This window comes from Capsicum annuum, chromosome 11 (genome assembly GCF_002878395.1).
Source record: "Capsicum annuum cultivar UCD-10X-F1 chromosome 11, UCD10Xv1.1, whole genome shotgun sequence".
In the NCBI taxonomy this organism is placed as follows: Eukaryota; Viridiplantae; Streptophyta; class Magnoliopsida; order Solanales; family Solanaceae; genus Capsicum; species Capsicum annuum.
Window position 1 is genome coordinate 233,437,540 of NC_061121.1, and position 15,882 is coordinate 233,453,421.

The 15,882-nt window shown below is 34.8% G+C and overlaps 1 protein-coding gene across 1 annotated transcript; it reads left to right on the plus strand.

The window, feature by feature from the left end:
- Positions 1-8,076: 8,076 nt before the first annotated feature.
- LOC107847832 (E3 ubiquitin-protein ligase WAV3) lies at positions 8,077-15,066 on the plus strand. The gene is made up of 2 exons (XM_016692354.2): positions 8,077-8,557; positions 12,877-15,066. Exons 1-2 carry the CDS (start codon positions 8,303-8,305, stop codon positions 14,803-14,805), a joined length of 2,184 nt encoding a protein of 727 aa, XP_016547840.2. The 5' UTR covers positions 8,077-8,302; the 3' UTR covers positions 14,806-15,066.
- The last annotated feature ends 816 nt before the right edge of the window (positions 15,067-15,882 follow it).

The window sequence follows — 15,882 nt, forward strand, 5'->3', positions numbered from 1 at the left end:
CCAATCGAACTCCCGAAAACATACGGTAACGACGTATCTAACGTAATCCAGCAAGTAGGTTGAGAGAAGGTAAGGCGTATACAAATTTTATCCCTATCTTTGTGGGGCAGAGAGGTTGTTTTTGACAAACTCTTGATTTAGAAACACCAGAAAGCACGTTCCGAGGGAAATAGTATATAGTCGAAAACAACATCCGTCGTGCTAGATAGGGTACAATGGTATATCTAGCTACGCAAGGGTTGAGCTTGTTCCGGGACTTAAACCAACACCTTACGGCACGAGCTGACGACAACCATGCACATGTGTCTGCATTCCTGAAGGCGCCCTTCTATTTCAAGAGGATTTACGACATGTCAAGTCCTGATAAGGTTCTTCGCTTTGCATTGAATCAAACCACAAGATCCACCGCTTGTGCAGGCTTTCGTCAATTTCTTTGAGTTTCGTTCTTGTGAACGTACTCCTCAGGCGGGGCACTTAATGCGTTAGCTACAGCACCGCACGAGTTAATACACACATCGCCTGGTATTCATTGTTTATGGCTAGGACTACTGGGATATCTAATTTCATTCGCTCTCCTAGCTTTCATCTCTCAGTGTCGGTGTCGGTCCAGTAGAGTGCTTTTGCCGTTGGTGTTCTTTCCAAATTAGCCGCATAAGATGCATGTGTTCACTTATTTAACTGTATACAAATTTAAGTATCTACTTATGCACATTACAAATTGAAGCCAAGTTAAATGATACGTTTACGTATGCCTAAATGAATTAGAGAAAGTGTAATATAACAAAATTTAGCACTTAAAAAATAATTCAAAATTGTTCAATGTTCCATTCAATAATGGGAGTAAAGTGGAGCCAAACTTTTTCAACATTCACCAATAATTTTGGCCACTTTAAATGAATGACAGCCTGTGTGTATTATTATTATTATTAACCACTTTCCTCTTCCTCATAGATTCAATTGTTGAATTTTAATGACATCTAATTTTCTTTCCAACCATAATATATACAGTAAATATTTGCATTGGAACTTGAAAACTTATATGGAAAAAAGTTTAATTTTTTTGGTCACTTAAAAAGGCTGTCACACATGTCTTTTCAATAGTAACATCTTCAATTTCACTTTTGAACAACCAACATGGACTTTGGTGCAGGGCAGTGCAGTTTCGGATGTATCATGAGCTAATTATGTATCTTGACGGATTTAAAATCGAGATTTTGTTAATTATGCAAAATATCAAAAGTTTATATAATGAAGCTCCATATTGTCGGAATTAATGTTGTTTGCCCTCTATTTATTCATAATTTTCTAAATTAAAGTATTATGATCCATAATACATTTTTATGTTATTTCTAATATAAAAGTTTTATCAAAATATCTTTATTTTGAGATTGCTACTAAAATATTCATTAGTGTCTAGTCCTATTTTGGACCTAATTAATCCGAATTCACGTTTAGTAGTCTTACTTTTAAAAATAAATCGTTTTCCGCTAAAAAAAGATTTAATTTTTAAAATTTGAATCTGCGACCTCTTGTTAGAAGTATTACCATTTTAGGCAGAAATGTATTCCCATTCCATATTTACATCAAATTTATATTAATATGACATATTTTTTTGCTTACACTTTATTACCTAACTTTGACTAACAATATATATTCTCACCTCATTCATTACTTAATTATAAAATATATAAATTTGACGTAAATATTAATTATCGATAAAAAATTTATCCGATAAGTAGGAATAAACATTCGGTATTCGGTTGGTTTGGTATTTTTAAATTTAGATTCAATAATTTGATAATCGGTAATTAAAAGTAGATATCAAATACTATATTTTTACATTGCATTACGATAATTCGGTAATTTATAAATTAAACTTTGGTTCGATTCGGTTTCTGTAATACCATATTCCTATTATCTACCTAAAATTTTGAAAATCAACCTACTCGTAGTGAAGACAACGCGCCCTTTTTACTTTGAAAAGTTCCTCGTCGACTCTCTAGCTATCTTTCAAACCCACCTCAACGAACTTAACTCGCTATGAACTTTTTTACGAAGACCTAACTTTAACAAGTCAAAAGGGTCGATTCATAAGGATCTAATCCTCGATCGACTATACTATCAGGTAAGGCAAACGCTCATCGATTTATTTTTTAACGTCTAAGAGGATTCGAAATATAAAAATAGAGTGAGTGACGATGACATAGGTATAAGACATTAATTAAGAATTTAATATCGTACTATTATTATATAGAACATATAACATAAAGTCCCACTTGTTACTATGAATTAAATCATAATATTTATTGCAAACAAAAAATTGCCCCTTGATGATATGTCGGTCATGGCGGCGTGGTAAGTATTTTTTCATGTATAACGAGGGGTCTGAAGTTCGAGTTCTAAATGCGAAGTCGTCCTCCAAAACGAGATTTTCGCGTGTAAATCTGAATTAGTCAAACCTAAAAAAGATACCAGATATCGAGCGGAAAAAAAAAATACAAGTTGGTGAAAGGTATAATAAAAGCATGAAACTTGTGCCATCACTTATGAGATATTGACCTTTATATATATATTATTATTATATGTTGTGACCCCTACAAAATTAAACAAGAAAAATTAAATTTTGGCATTTAATAGCCTCACGTCTCTTGTGTTGAAGCATTTTTGTTGTTCCTTTTATATATATATATATATATACACATCAATAAATAAAATTCATAATTAATTTTATTTAGCAATGAATTAGTCATCGACTACTAAAGTATTCTGTTAGATACGAACCAGTTTTGATAGAATAAAAAAAAAAAATTATAACTAATTCCATATAACTAGCATCAACGTGGATTGTAGTGCAGCGGTGAAAGTTCGGTGGTGGAGCTAGAATTTTTGTTGACGAGGTTCAGAAGTATGTATACGAACTAGTCGAAGAGGGTTCAACATATGCTATATATACATAAAAAATATTTTTAATCATGTAAAAATAGTGTAAAAAAAGTATAATTTTTCATCGAAGGGAGTTCGGATGAACCCCTGGAGTAAAGGTGACTCTGCCACAGGGTGAAACTAATTCACCCTTAATCAGAGATTTCGAATTTGAGTCATGGGTATGAAAAAAATCTTGTTGGGGACGTCGCCCACAAAATGAGCCTTGCACTATGCGATTCGAATTAGTCGAAACTCCGATACGAGTACCAGACACCGGATTGACAACCTATCTCTTATTTCATTTATGAATAAGATTAGTACTATACTTTTATACAACAAAGGAATTGTATATATATATATATATATATATATGACTTACTATATGATTAGGAGCCACATAAATTTGATGTGATGAAAGTGAATAATTTACTTATAATAATTAATTTCCATCAAATGAGAAATGACCAAGTGTCATGCACCATTTGTGGTCAAAGTTCAAACTAGAAATTGGCATATTGTTTATCACATGTAGTGTTATTATTAAGAGAAAGACATTATATATGTTTATACTTTATTGGGTGAGGTATTTATGAAAGTGACTTTATGATAATCCCTTTAACTAAAATTAGTCAATTTTCTTAATGATTCTAAATTATTAGTATAAGCCATTGGTAACTATATACCAAACAAAAATATATAGTGGAAGTAACTATGCCTTACCACGTCGAGGGTTGTGATGTGATGTATAAGATACGTTCACTTTCAGCACGCTAAAAAATTATGAAAGAATGTATGACTAGGAATGACAATGAAGCAGTACGGGTATGGTGTGGTGTGGTGCGGTTTAGCCTATGCGGAGTAGGACAAGTTTTAGACTACGTGGGTGCAATGCGTTTTAGGCTATGTGGAGTGAGATAGGTTTTAGACTATGTGGGTGCGGGGTGGGTGAGGTGCGGCTATGCGGAGCGGGACAAGTTTAGACTATATGGGTGCGGTGCGGTGCGGTTTAGGCTATGTGGAGTGGGACAGGTTTTAGACTATGTGGGTGCGGAGCGGTTTAGGATATGGGGGGCGGGGCAGATTTTAGACTATGTGGGAGCGGGACGGATTGAAGTAAGTTTTCTTTAAAATTATGCGGGTCGAAGCGGGTTGCGGGTATATGCGGATTTAAATAAAAAAAAGGTTAAAAAATAGTATTATTCTCGTGAATCTATCTAAAATTATATGTATTCTTTACTTAGATATTATGATACTAAAAATGTCATGTATAACATTACATATAAATAATTTTATAACTTTCTTTTGAAATCGGAAAAATAATTTTATAACTCAAAATATCAAACAGAAGTTTAAATGTTTTTCTTTGTTAAATAAATTACATTGTCGTGCATATCTTATCTGTAGCAAGGACTTAAATAATAATTGATCTCTAACTTTAATTTCTTTATTCATTTTAATGAAAATCTGATATTTGATCATTGTTTGTACATATGATACTTCTCTGATAATTTCTTAGTGAAAAGTGATATAACGGTATTGGTTATTACTACTTCCTAGTAGCAAATTTTTCAGTGGAGTTACAATTTTTTAAAATATAAAAGAACAAAAACGTGGCGCGTTGCGGTGTGGATATGTGCAGGTATGAGTGTGGGGCGAATTTATGTAGATTTAAAGGTGACGTGAAACGATTTTTAAATTTGCGGATTTAGAAAAAACCTGCCCCGCACCCGCCCCGCTCCATTGCCACCCCTATATACGAGACATTTCACTTTTAATGCGTCGAGGTTTGTGATGGAATGTATGAGACATTATTTTACTTTTAATCACACGTTTCTGGTACGAGTCCTAACGATGGAAAAAACGATAGGGAATACTTTCTGCTTTAATGAGAATTATACAACACAAATTTAAATTAGTCATCGTATCTTTCCTAGTATACGCAACACAATAGAAGTCAATGGTTCCAAAATTCTATATGACTTAAATATAAATTTAGACTTTGAATTATAAGTAAAAGAGATCATTCCAATAAAAGTCATAGTTGAAAATGTATGGGTTTTTTTTTTTCTTTTTATGATAAAATGTATGCATTTAACCATATATCACATAAGAAAAAATAATCAAAAAATAGCATGCTAATATCTAGATTGGGACTTTGGAAAGTTTTATAAATCAACTAATTAATGTGAAATCTCACCTAATTTATATATATGTCTTGAATAAAACCAATAATTAAAGTCTCAACCAACATAAACTTTATGGTTAATGTTTACCCTTTTTTACATCTTTAATTTGGTGTACCAAATATTGAAGATGAAATCAAAGCTACCAATAATGATTAATCGAGTCAGAATTTTTATTAAGGGGACAGAAAAAATATATACATAAAAAAATTAATATATAAAGAAGTAATTAAGAAAATATAATTATCCATCGTGATTAAAAATAATTTTGATTTTATATATATTGTGTAATTTTCTATTAACTAAAGTCTTTCGTTGAATTTCAAAAGTTGAAAAATTTGAATATTTCTTAAACAAATTAAAGAAATTTTATCAAGGTACATAATTTCTCAAATTAAATAACAATTAGTCTACATTTATTTTATTTATTTATTAACAAAATATCTTCTTGGTCCTTACAAGATATTGTCTCTTTCTACCTTTATTATAGTCAAATCAAAATCAACATTAAATTGCAAAAAAGCTGTCGTTTTCATTTACTTAAAATTAATTAATAGCCGTATTTGCTTACTAAAAGATTTGACAATTCTCAAAAAATAAATATCATTGGTGGATTATTATGGGAGTTGCCAAAATAAAAATAAAAAATGAATTATTATTGGATCTTCACTTTGTTATTATGTTTGCCATTATCATTACTAATATTCCTATTTGTTTCGATTTGATATTTGACTAAAAATGCAATTTTTGATTTTGAATTTTAGCAAACCATTTAAAACAAACTTTGATTTTTTGACCTATAACCAACAATATTTTTCTAAGTGATCTATATCCATAATTGTTTAAAAGTCTTTAGGATTTTAGTATTTTGTAATAGTTTATACTTACATCTGTTTGAGTTTACTTGTTACATTTTGACGTTACATAATATTATAATATATAATAATTAATATAATAACTTTATTTCTATTAATTAATGTTTAGGGAGTAATAAATATTAAAAAATAATTTTAAAAAATAAGTAATTAATGCTAATGATAAAATATGAAAAAATTTGAAAATTCATTTCCTTCTTTGCTTGTTATCACTTTTTGTTATCTATTGTTGTTGGACCCTCTTATTTTTATTTTCATCTTTAATTAAATAATTTATAGTAACATATTTCAAAGAAAAAAAAATCAGAAATATATTTAAATTTTTGTAAAATTTGTTGTAACACGTCTCAATTTTGCGGGGGGTCCTATGAACCTCCTCAACTATTTTTTATCGTATTTTTGTGACATATATTTGTCCAGCTGGATCACTGGCGCGTATATTCACGCAGTGATTCAGCTGAGCAAATATATGCTACAAAAAGAAGATAATAAATAGTCGAGGAGGGTCGTAAGACCCCAATAAATTTCGCCGAAATTCAGATATATTTGGAATTTTTTTTTTTTTTTTTCCAATTTCAAATTGATGATACTAGACACAAAGTAGTGGAGTTTGTAAAACCCATGACTATTACAAAGTCCAAATACATCTTAACAAAGGGAAAGGTCAAATACATAACTTTGACCCACTCACTTAACCACCAATCCCAAGGTCTAATCATCCACTCTTTTCCAATTTTACCCTTTCTTTTTTTTTTTTTTTTAAAAAATATTCGATGTTCGATATTTATATTTGAATTGAAGTAAATTTGAATTCACGTGTTACAAGACCTATTTATGAGAATGATGCTCTCAAACGAAAGCATTTGATCAAGGATGAAACATGAAAGGAAGGTAGGGTGTCGATGAAGAGGTGATTAAATAAGACACGACACACCTTCGATAGAGGCGGAGCTAGCCTTTGGAACGGGAGTTCACCGAATCCCCTTCGGCGAGAAATTATTCTATTTATACATCACTAAAATTATATTTTATGTATATATAATAGACGTTGAACCTACTTCGATTAGTTTTTCTTCAAATTTTAAACTTTCTTCATGAAAATTCTAGCTCCGCCTTCTTCGACTTATTACTGAGGATATGACCCTAAGTAAAAAGGTAGAATGTTGAGGATTAGAATAGAAGAGTAGCAGATAGACGATCGTTGTCGTACTTTACGTGGGAGAGATAGAGTCGAATCTCCTCTTCCTTTCTTCTCGTTATTTAGTAGTAGTTCGTATTCACGTAATATCTTATTCTTAAGTTTTACTACTATATGTTATTTCATTTGCTTTGTTCATCCTGATATTTGTTATCGTTATTTTCACTACAATATTTTGTTTTGATTATACTTTTTTAAAGTCCAGAATCTAACAAGAAACAACCTCTTTACCCCACAAAATTAAGAATAAGGTCTTCGTATATCATGCTCTCGTCAGACCTATTTATAAAATTACACTGAGAATGTTATTGTCTTAACGAATGAAATGCCAAAAATATATACTTGCTCTGTCTCAATTTATATGATTCACTTTCTTTTTTAGTCAGTCCTAAACAGAATGATACATTTCTACTTTAGAAATAATTTCACTTTAAAATACCTATTTCATTCTTAATAAAATGATTTATATGCACGGAAACATCTATCATTTTATTTTATACCACAAATTTCAAAAAAATTTCTTTCTCTCTTAAACTCTGCATCTAGTCAAACTAACTCATATCAATTAGTAGAGAGCGAGTATATATATACTCCCTTCGTTTTATTTTATGTGTCGCTATTTATTTTTTGGTTTGTATAAAAAAGAACATTCATTTTAAAGACATAATTTTATTTTTACCCTTATTAATCCTACTTAATTAAAGATTGTAGTGCTTTTTTAATAAAAAATAATCCAATAAATATTATCAAGTGTTTTTTTTATCTTTTAAATTTCGTGTCTGATTAAAGTATGCCACATAAAATAAAACGGACGGAGTGTATACTTTTTTGGGAGCATTTCTCAAGTTGTAAATTTGGACCTTTCCCACTATTTAAAATTAGAAGAAAAATACTTGGGGGTGGGGGCATAAGAATACATATAGATAAACAAATGTATTACATATACAAACATTTATTTTGTCCAAGTGGTAACAAAGCCACATTGAATTGTTTACTGTGTTCAAAGATAACACAAACACTTCAACCAACAACAACAACAGCAAGAAGAAAGCCACCAAAAAAACTCCATTAAAATTTTATGATTTTTTGTTAATATTTCTTCAAGAAAGTGAAGGAAAAAAATGGGAAGTAAATGGAGAAAGGCAAAGTTAGCATTAGGTATAAACATGTGTTTATATGTACCAAAAACACATGAAGATGATTCAGATACTATGGTAAGAGGAAGATTTTCAGATGCAGTTTCATTGTCACCAACAACACCAAATAGAAACTCAGAATGTCATGTTGTTGTTGATATGCCAACTACACCTACACCTTCTTCTTCTGGTCTTCGTTTGCAGCAAAAACAACATCATACTACTTCCAAATCTTCCAAGGTTAGTAGTGTTTGGTTGGATTGATGTTTGGGTTGGTCATTTCTTGTTTATAATGTTTTTTCATTGTTTTGTTTCTATGAGTTTTATATCTGAACTATCAATTTTGTAGATTAGCTAAATCTTCCAAGGTTTGCAAAAACAAAATTATTGTTTTTTTTTGTTTGGTTGGATTGATGTTAAAGAAAGTTGAATTGGATTGGTGGTTTCTTGTTTATATTTGATGTTTTTCACTTTTTTTTTTAAATGGAGTGAAGGGTTGAAAAACACCTAAAGTATTCACGTTTTTTTTTTTTTTGGTGTTTCGTATCTGAACTATCGTGTGTCTGAGTTTTTCAATGGAGTGAAGAGTTGAAAAACACCTAAAGTATTCATGTTTTTTTTTTTTGTTTCGTATCTGAACTATCATGTGTTTGAGTTTCCTAAGTGAATGTTTCGTATCTGAATTATCATGTGTCTGAGTTTTCTAAGTGAATGTTTCGTGTCTGACTATCATGTGTCTGAGTTTTCTAAGTGAATGTTTTGTATCTGAACTATCATATGTATGAATTTTCTAAGTGAATGTTTCGTATCTGAACTATCATATATGTGAGTTTTCTAAGTGAACTATGTGAATTATCTCCTAATGTTTATCGAAATACACATCAACTATTTCTTGATTGTATTTGATGTTTTTTTACTGTACTTTTTGGAGTGAAGTATCACGATTTTTTGAGTTTTATACCCGAACTATCACGGGAGCTCCAAATTTGCAAAGTTGGGAAAAAAAAAGATTCAATTTTTATTGTTTGCTTGATGTGTCTGAGTTTTCTACGTGAACTGTCACCAAATGTTTATTGAAACACACCTTTAACTATCAGTTGTTCAGTTTTCCTACTTGAATAATGGTGAACGGTAATATTTCAGGTAGGAAAAGTTGTTAACGATCGATAGTTGAGGCGTATTTCGATAAATATTCAGGTAGTGAAAATTGAGTGTGTTTGATTGGGAGAAATGTTCAATGTAGAAACTGTTTTTTTTTAAGAAATTATTTTTTATATTATTTTGTTAGTGTTTGTTTGAGTGTAAAAGTGTGTTTGAGTATTAAATTTTTAAGTGTGAAATGAATTTTCTCAACTAATTTTCAACTTAATCTTAAATGGAGCTACTTTTCAACTCTTTTAGAGTAAGTTTCTTATTTGTTTTAATGAGATCATTTAAGTAGCTTTGATTTTCTTTTGCTTTTTTCTATTAATTAAAGGCAAGTTATAAGATGTAGCGGCGTAATTAGGATTTTCAATCAAGTGTTTCAACATATATTATATAGACGTACAAAAAGATTTGACCTTGTATACATAATACGATTCGGATTGTGAAGGACACTTTTGCCATTGTAGCTCCGCCCCTGATAAGATGTGTATGACGTGGGGTAGGAGCCGAGCTAGGTAGGGTCGAGTTTCATAAAAGGGAAGCCCGGTGACACTAAAGCTTTCGCTATGCGCACTATCCGGTGAAGGGATGTATTGTACGCAGCCTTACTTTGCATTTTTGCCAGAGACAGTTTTCAAGGCTTGAACCCGTAACCTCCTCCTGATCACATGACAACAACTTTTACCTTTACTCCAAGGCTCCCCTTCGTAGGGTCAACTTTCATAAATGATTAAAATTATTTTCTTCGTATATATAGTAAATGTACTAGGTATGGTGTTGTTGTCTAAGTTGCTCAGATTCTTCAAAAATGTTGCCGCACCCATGTCGGATCCTTCAGGAATACACTATTTTTGGAGGACATTTTTGAAGAGTCCGAGCAACTTAAGTTGTTGTTACTTTTCCCTGTTGTTTGATTTTATGGGGGTCTATTAGAAACAACCTCTCTACTTCACCTGAGGTAGTGTATACTTTACCTTCCCCAGACTCTACTTTGTGAGAATACACTGAATATTTATTTTTTCGTATTTTGAACCCCTCAGTGAATATACTGGCTCCGTTATTGTGTGGAGGACACTATTTCCCTACCTTTCAAGTGGTTGTTATTGCTATATAGAAAGTTGTGTTAGTGTAGAAGATGTTGATGGCTTTGTATTTTAATGTAGTTTTTGAGAATCTCCATGTTGGGTGGGGATAAAGTAGATAGGTATCTGTGAAAGGGAGGGGAGGGACCCCATATAAATGGTCCACTGGGTTTTCATTGTTAAAAGTAGACACCAGATGGATCAGAGTAAATTTTTTTTTTTTGTTACTGTTCTTGGATGTGGAAAGTGCTTTGCTTGGTCAGCAACTGCACTATTTTTTACACATATATATATATATGACTTTTAACTCATCTGGCCAATTTCTATCACCCCTTTTCATGGCTTTAGTACAAGAAAATAAAGCCTGTTGAGTCATTGATTGAGAGCTTTCTTACCATTTTGTACTTTCAAGAAAGCTGTTTCAACATATCTAGTGAAGTCCGACGAGTGGGGTATAGAGAGGGTAGTGTGTAACGCAAACATTATCCCTATCTTGGGAGACAATAACGCCGTCTGAAGAGGGTAGTGTGTACGGAAACATTACCTCTATCTTGATAGACAAAGAGGCTGTTTTCGGCTAAGTTGTGTTGACTCTTGGGGTCTGGAGAGGGTAGTGTGTATGCAAACATTACCCCTACCTTGATAGACAGAGAGGCCGTTTTCGACTAAGTTGTGCTGACTCTTGGGGTTTGGAGAGGGTAGTGTGTATGTAAACATTACCCTTACCTTGATAGACAAAGAGGCCGTTTTCGACTAAGTTGTGCGGACTCTTGGGGTCCGGAGAAGGTAGCGTGTATGCAAGCATTACCCCTATCTTGATAGACAGAGAGGCCGTTTTCGATTAAGTTGTGCGGACTCTTCACTTTCGATTCCGCACCCGTGCCGGATTCTCCAAAAATACACTAGTTTTGGCGAATCCGACACGCACCCGTTGACATTTTTGAAAGGTCCGAGCAACATAAGTTTTCGATAGACCCTCAGCTCAAGGACAAAATATCAAATCAAGAAAGCAATTTCAGAGTTGAAAAGCAAAAAAAGAACATTTGTTTTTACATGGCCGGGGAGATAGAGATGCTGCTTCCGATAGACTCAATCAAATAAGAATGATTTTCTTTTTCTTTTTTAATTAATGAATGAAACAATGATTTCTACTTCTTTTGATAATGTGGGGTTGTTGATTATATTAACACAACACACTGTATTTAGCTGTCTTGAAATTCTTCATCATTCAGAGTTTCTGTGATTTATACCTACTTTTCAAAAGTTTTTTTTAAGTATATGTCCACTACTTTGCTTTGATATTTGACTACTCAAAACATTTGACTTTATTGAAATGGTAGACCAGTCTGCACATGTAATATTATTCTTATTAAATAGCCATTAGTGTGAAAAGTAATTGTGTAGACATCATCAGTTTCATCTTTTTATGCAGCAAAGTCTTGATAATGTAGTTGACATGCAGACATAAGGGGGCCACACTTTATAATAACAGTAATCTTTGCTGTATTGATGGCAATCTAACTGTAGCCTTCTGTAGATAGTGCCTACTAAGTATATGTAACTGGTTGAGAGGTGGTAGGTGAGCTGAACACTACTCTTTTTATTTTATGTTTTTATAACTGCCGTGTTCGAGCCATCTTGCGGTCACCCCGATTAATTCAGTAGGTAGTGTCTGAGCCATGTTGCGCTCACCCCGGCTAGTTCCATAGGTACTTGCTACCTCCCACTGACACAAGTTACTGGTTATTCTGTCCACCAAGACTTGGACGTATGACTAGAAATCGACTAGTTCCTGGGTCAACCCGACTAGTTCCATAGGTAGTGTCCGAGCCATCTTGCGCTCTCCCTGACTAGTTCCATAGGTAGTGTCCGAGCGATCTTGCGCTCACCCCGGCTAGTTCCATAGGTAGTGTCCGAGCCATCTTGCGCTCACCCCGACTAGTTCCATAGGTACCTGCTACCTCCCACTAACACAAGTTACCGGTTATTCTGTCCACCAAGACTTGGACATATGATGAGAAATCAACTAGTTCCTGGGGCTCTATTGTGCAATACGTAATGTAGAATTTAAAAGATGTTGGACTATGGGAATTGCAAATCGAAAGATGTAACTTTTTGTAATTTAATCCCTCGGTATAAAGAAATGAACGCCTAAATCTGATGAACATTGGACTACAGCCATTGCCCTCCTCTTTTTGTAGTCTGGAGCTGGATTAATGATTGAATTGAACGAATATGTGCTTTTAGAAGGGATTTTAGACATCCGTTTTCTTGAAGTTTTCGAGATATGTTCATGTTGGCGTATTAACACTTTGCGTATATGCGATGCAGAGTACTTGTGCAATATGTTTGATGACCATGAAACCAGGCCAAGGTCATGCAATCTTTACGGCAGAATGCTCACATTCATTCCATTTCAACTGTATCACGTCGAATGTAAAACATGGCAACCAAATTTGTCCAGTTTGCAGAGCGAAATGGAAAGAAATACCCTTTCAGAGTCCTCTTACTGATATATCACAGCCAAGGTCCCGGAACGGACATATACATTGGCCTCAAGATGATGCCTGGATGACAGTTGTAAGACGGGTTCCTCCTGTTCGATTGGATACCAATCGCAACATTTCTACAGTTTTTCAAACTGTGGAACCAGGTGTGTTTGATGATGATGAAGTTGTTGATCAACAACCCATGGGCAGCCGGAAAGACTCGTCAACTGACGTGGCTAATCATCGTTCTATGGAGGCAATAGAAGTTAAAACATGGCCGGAGATCTCTGCAGTCAGAAAATCAGCATCTCATGACAATTTTGCTGTTTTGGTGCATCTGAAAGCCCCGCACACCGTTGGCCTCCGGGTTAACCAGAGTGAGATGGCAGTTACCGGTCAGAATTCCCGAGCTCCAGTTGATCTCGTGACTGTTCTTGATGTTAGCGGCAGCATGGCTGGTACCAAGCTTGCATTGCTAAAGAGAGCAATGGGGTTTGTGATTCAAAACCTAGGCCCTGCTGACAGGCTTTCGGTCATTGCATTCTCTTCTACTGCTCGTCGTCTCTTCCCTCTTCGTAGGATGAGTGATACTGGTAAGCAAGAAGCATTACAAGCAGTGAATTCACTCAGTTCCAATGGTGGGACGAACATTGCCGAGGCCCTAAAGAAGAGTGCCAAGATCATGACTGATCGCAAGTGGAAGAATCCAGTTAGCAGCATAATATTGTTGTCTGATGGACAAGACACATATACCGTTAATAGTCCTAGCGTAGCTGCTACACAGGTGAATTACCAGTCACTACTTCCCGTCTCCATGCAGCGCAATGCAGCTTCAGGTCTCCATATCCCAGTGCATGCATTTGGTTTTGGTGCTGATCACGATGCAGTCTCAATGCACTCAATCTCAGAAACTTCAGGCGGAACATTTTCCTTCATAGAAGCTGAAAGCGTTATTCAAGACGCTTTTGCTCAGTGCATAGGTGGCCTTCTAAGCGTGGTGGTCCAGGAATTGCGTGTGGAAGTTGAATGCGTTCACCCTGTTTTGCATCTCAGTTCAATAAAAGCTGGAAGTTACAAGGCCAGTTTAGCATCGGATAACAGAAGTGGCGATATTGAAGTTGGAGACTTATATGCTGACGAAGAAAGAGATTTCTTGGTCATGATAGACATACCGGCTGATCAGTCAAGCAATGATATGACCCTTGTAAAAGTTAAGTGTACATATAAAGACCCTATATCGAAAGATTCAGTAACCTTGGATCACATTGGTGATATCAAAATCGAGAGGCCTGACACAATCGGACAACTTGTTGTGTCAATGGAAGTTGACAAGCAGCGTAACCGGCTTAGTTCAGCAGAAGCTATGGCGGAAGCAAGAGCTGCAGCTGAAAACGGTGATTTAGGAGCTGCAGTATCCGTTCTTGAGCATTGCCGGAAAAAATTATCAGAAACCGTATCTGCCCAAGCTGGAGACAGGCTATGTCTTGCACTCGACACCGAGCTGAGGGAAATGCAAGAGAGGATGGCAAATCGTCGTGTTTATGAAACATCAGGTAGAGCTTATGTCTTGTCCGGACTAAGTTCACATTCATGGCAGAGGGCAACAGCTCGCGGTGATTCTACTGATAGTACAAGCCTGATTCAGGCTTACCAAACACCATCCATGACTGACATGGTTAGCCGATCACAAACAATGTACCTCGGTAGTCCAGCTCCTCGACCACCACTAAGGCCAGTACGATCATTTCCTGCACGACAACAACCTAGGTGATCCTCGACACACCTTTTCTTCCTGCAACTTCCAAGAATCGGTTCTGTCAAGACTCTTGTTTTCTCTCCTGTTTCAATCTTTTCGGGTTTTCGGACATCATGGGCTAAAGGGGGTATATTTCTAGTAAAATGTACATTAATAAGAAGATTTGGCAAGTAATCCTGAGTTCTCTTTTGGTGAGTTTTGGGGTATAGTCCATTGTAATTGTGGGTATACAAGGGGGTGTTTTCTTGATTTTATATATGAAAGTTTTCTTCACTATTCTTTTGTGAAAGCATATTATTACTCTTTTTTACGTTTATCGTATCAGGCTTGATATGAAGAGTTACTCGTTGACTTAACTCGATGATCTAAAAAATACGTGCTCACTGAGTCCCTCTGCGGCCGGCCATCATGGACCGAGTGTAAGGCCGTGATCCACAAGGAAACAAAGAAACCTAACATCTTAAAACTCAAAGGCGAGTGAGTCTTAGGACCAATGATAAAGTTGTTTCCTTGTGACATATAGGTCGACAATTCCAGTTGTGAAGTCACCAGAATATAGATTACGTACACTATGCTCTCGATCTCAAGATGCTTCATACATTGAAGTGTTGAACTGTCGATAGAGCGTAAACCATCTTAAACTCAAACCCTTGAAAGCTTCATGGGTGCAATAGTTCGTAAACCACACACAAACTTATCTAGCAAGATGTTGCCATTGTACATACCGATTATGCACTTGTTAATAGCAGTTCAACGCATTAAACTCCCGTTATGCACGGGGTCTAGAAAAGACTCGGACTAAAAGGGTCTTTTGTACACGATTTTATCTCGTGTGAATATTTTTACAGCTCGAACTCGTAAACCTCCTGATGACATGTGCAAAAGTTTGAGATTATAATCTATGATCCTACTTTCGATAAATATTTATTTGCATGGGTACGGTAGTCAGTATTTATAATATGCCAACTCAACTTTGCATGGATGGGTGTGGGCGTTCGAATGGGTTTTGGGCGAAATTTTTTGGGATCGCTCCTGACGACCAATTAAACGGACTGTGTTGGTTTGCATGGGCGGGTTGAGGTTTTTATAAAG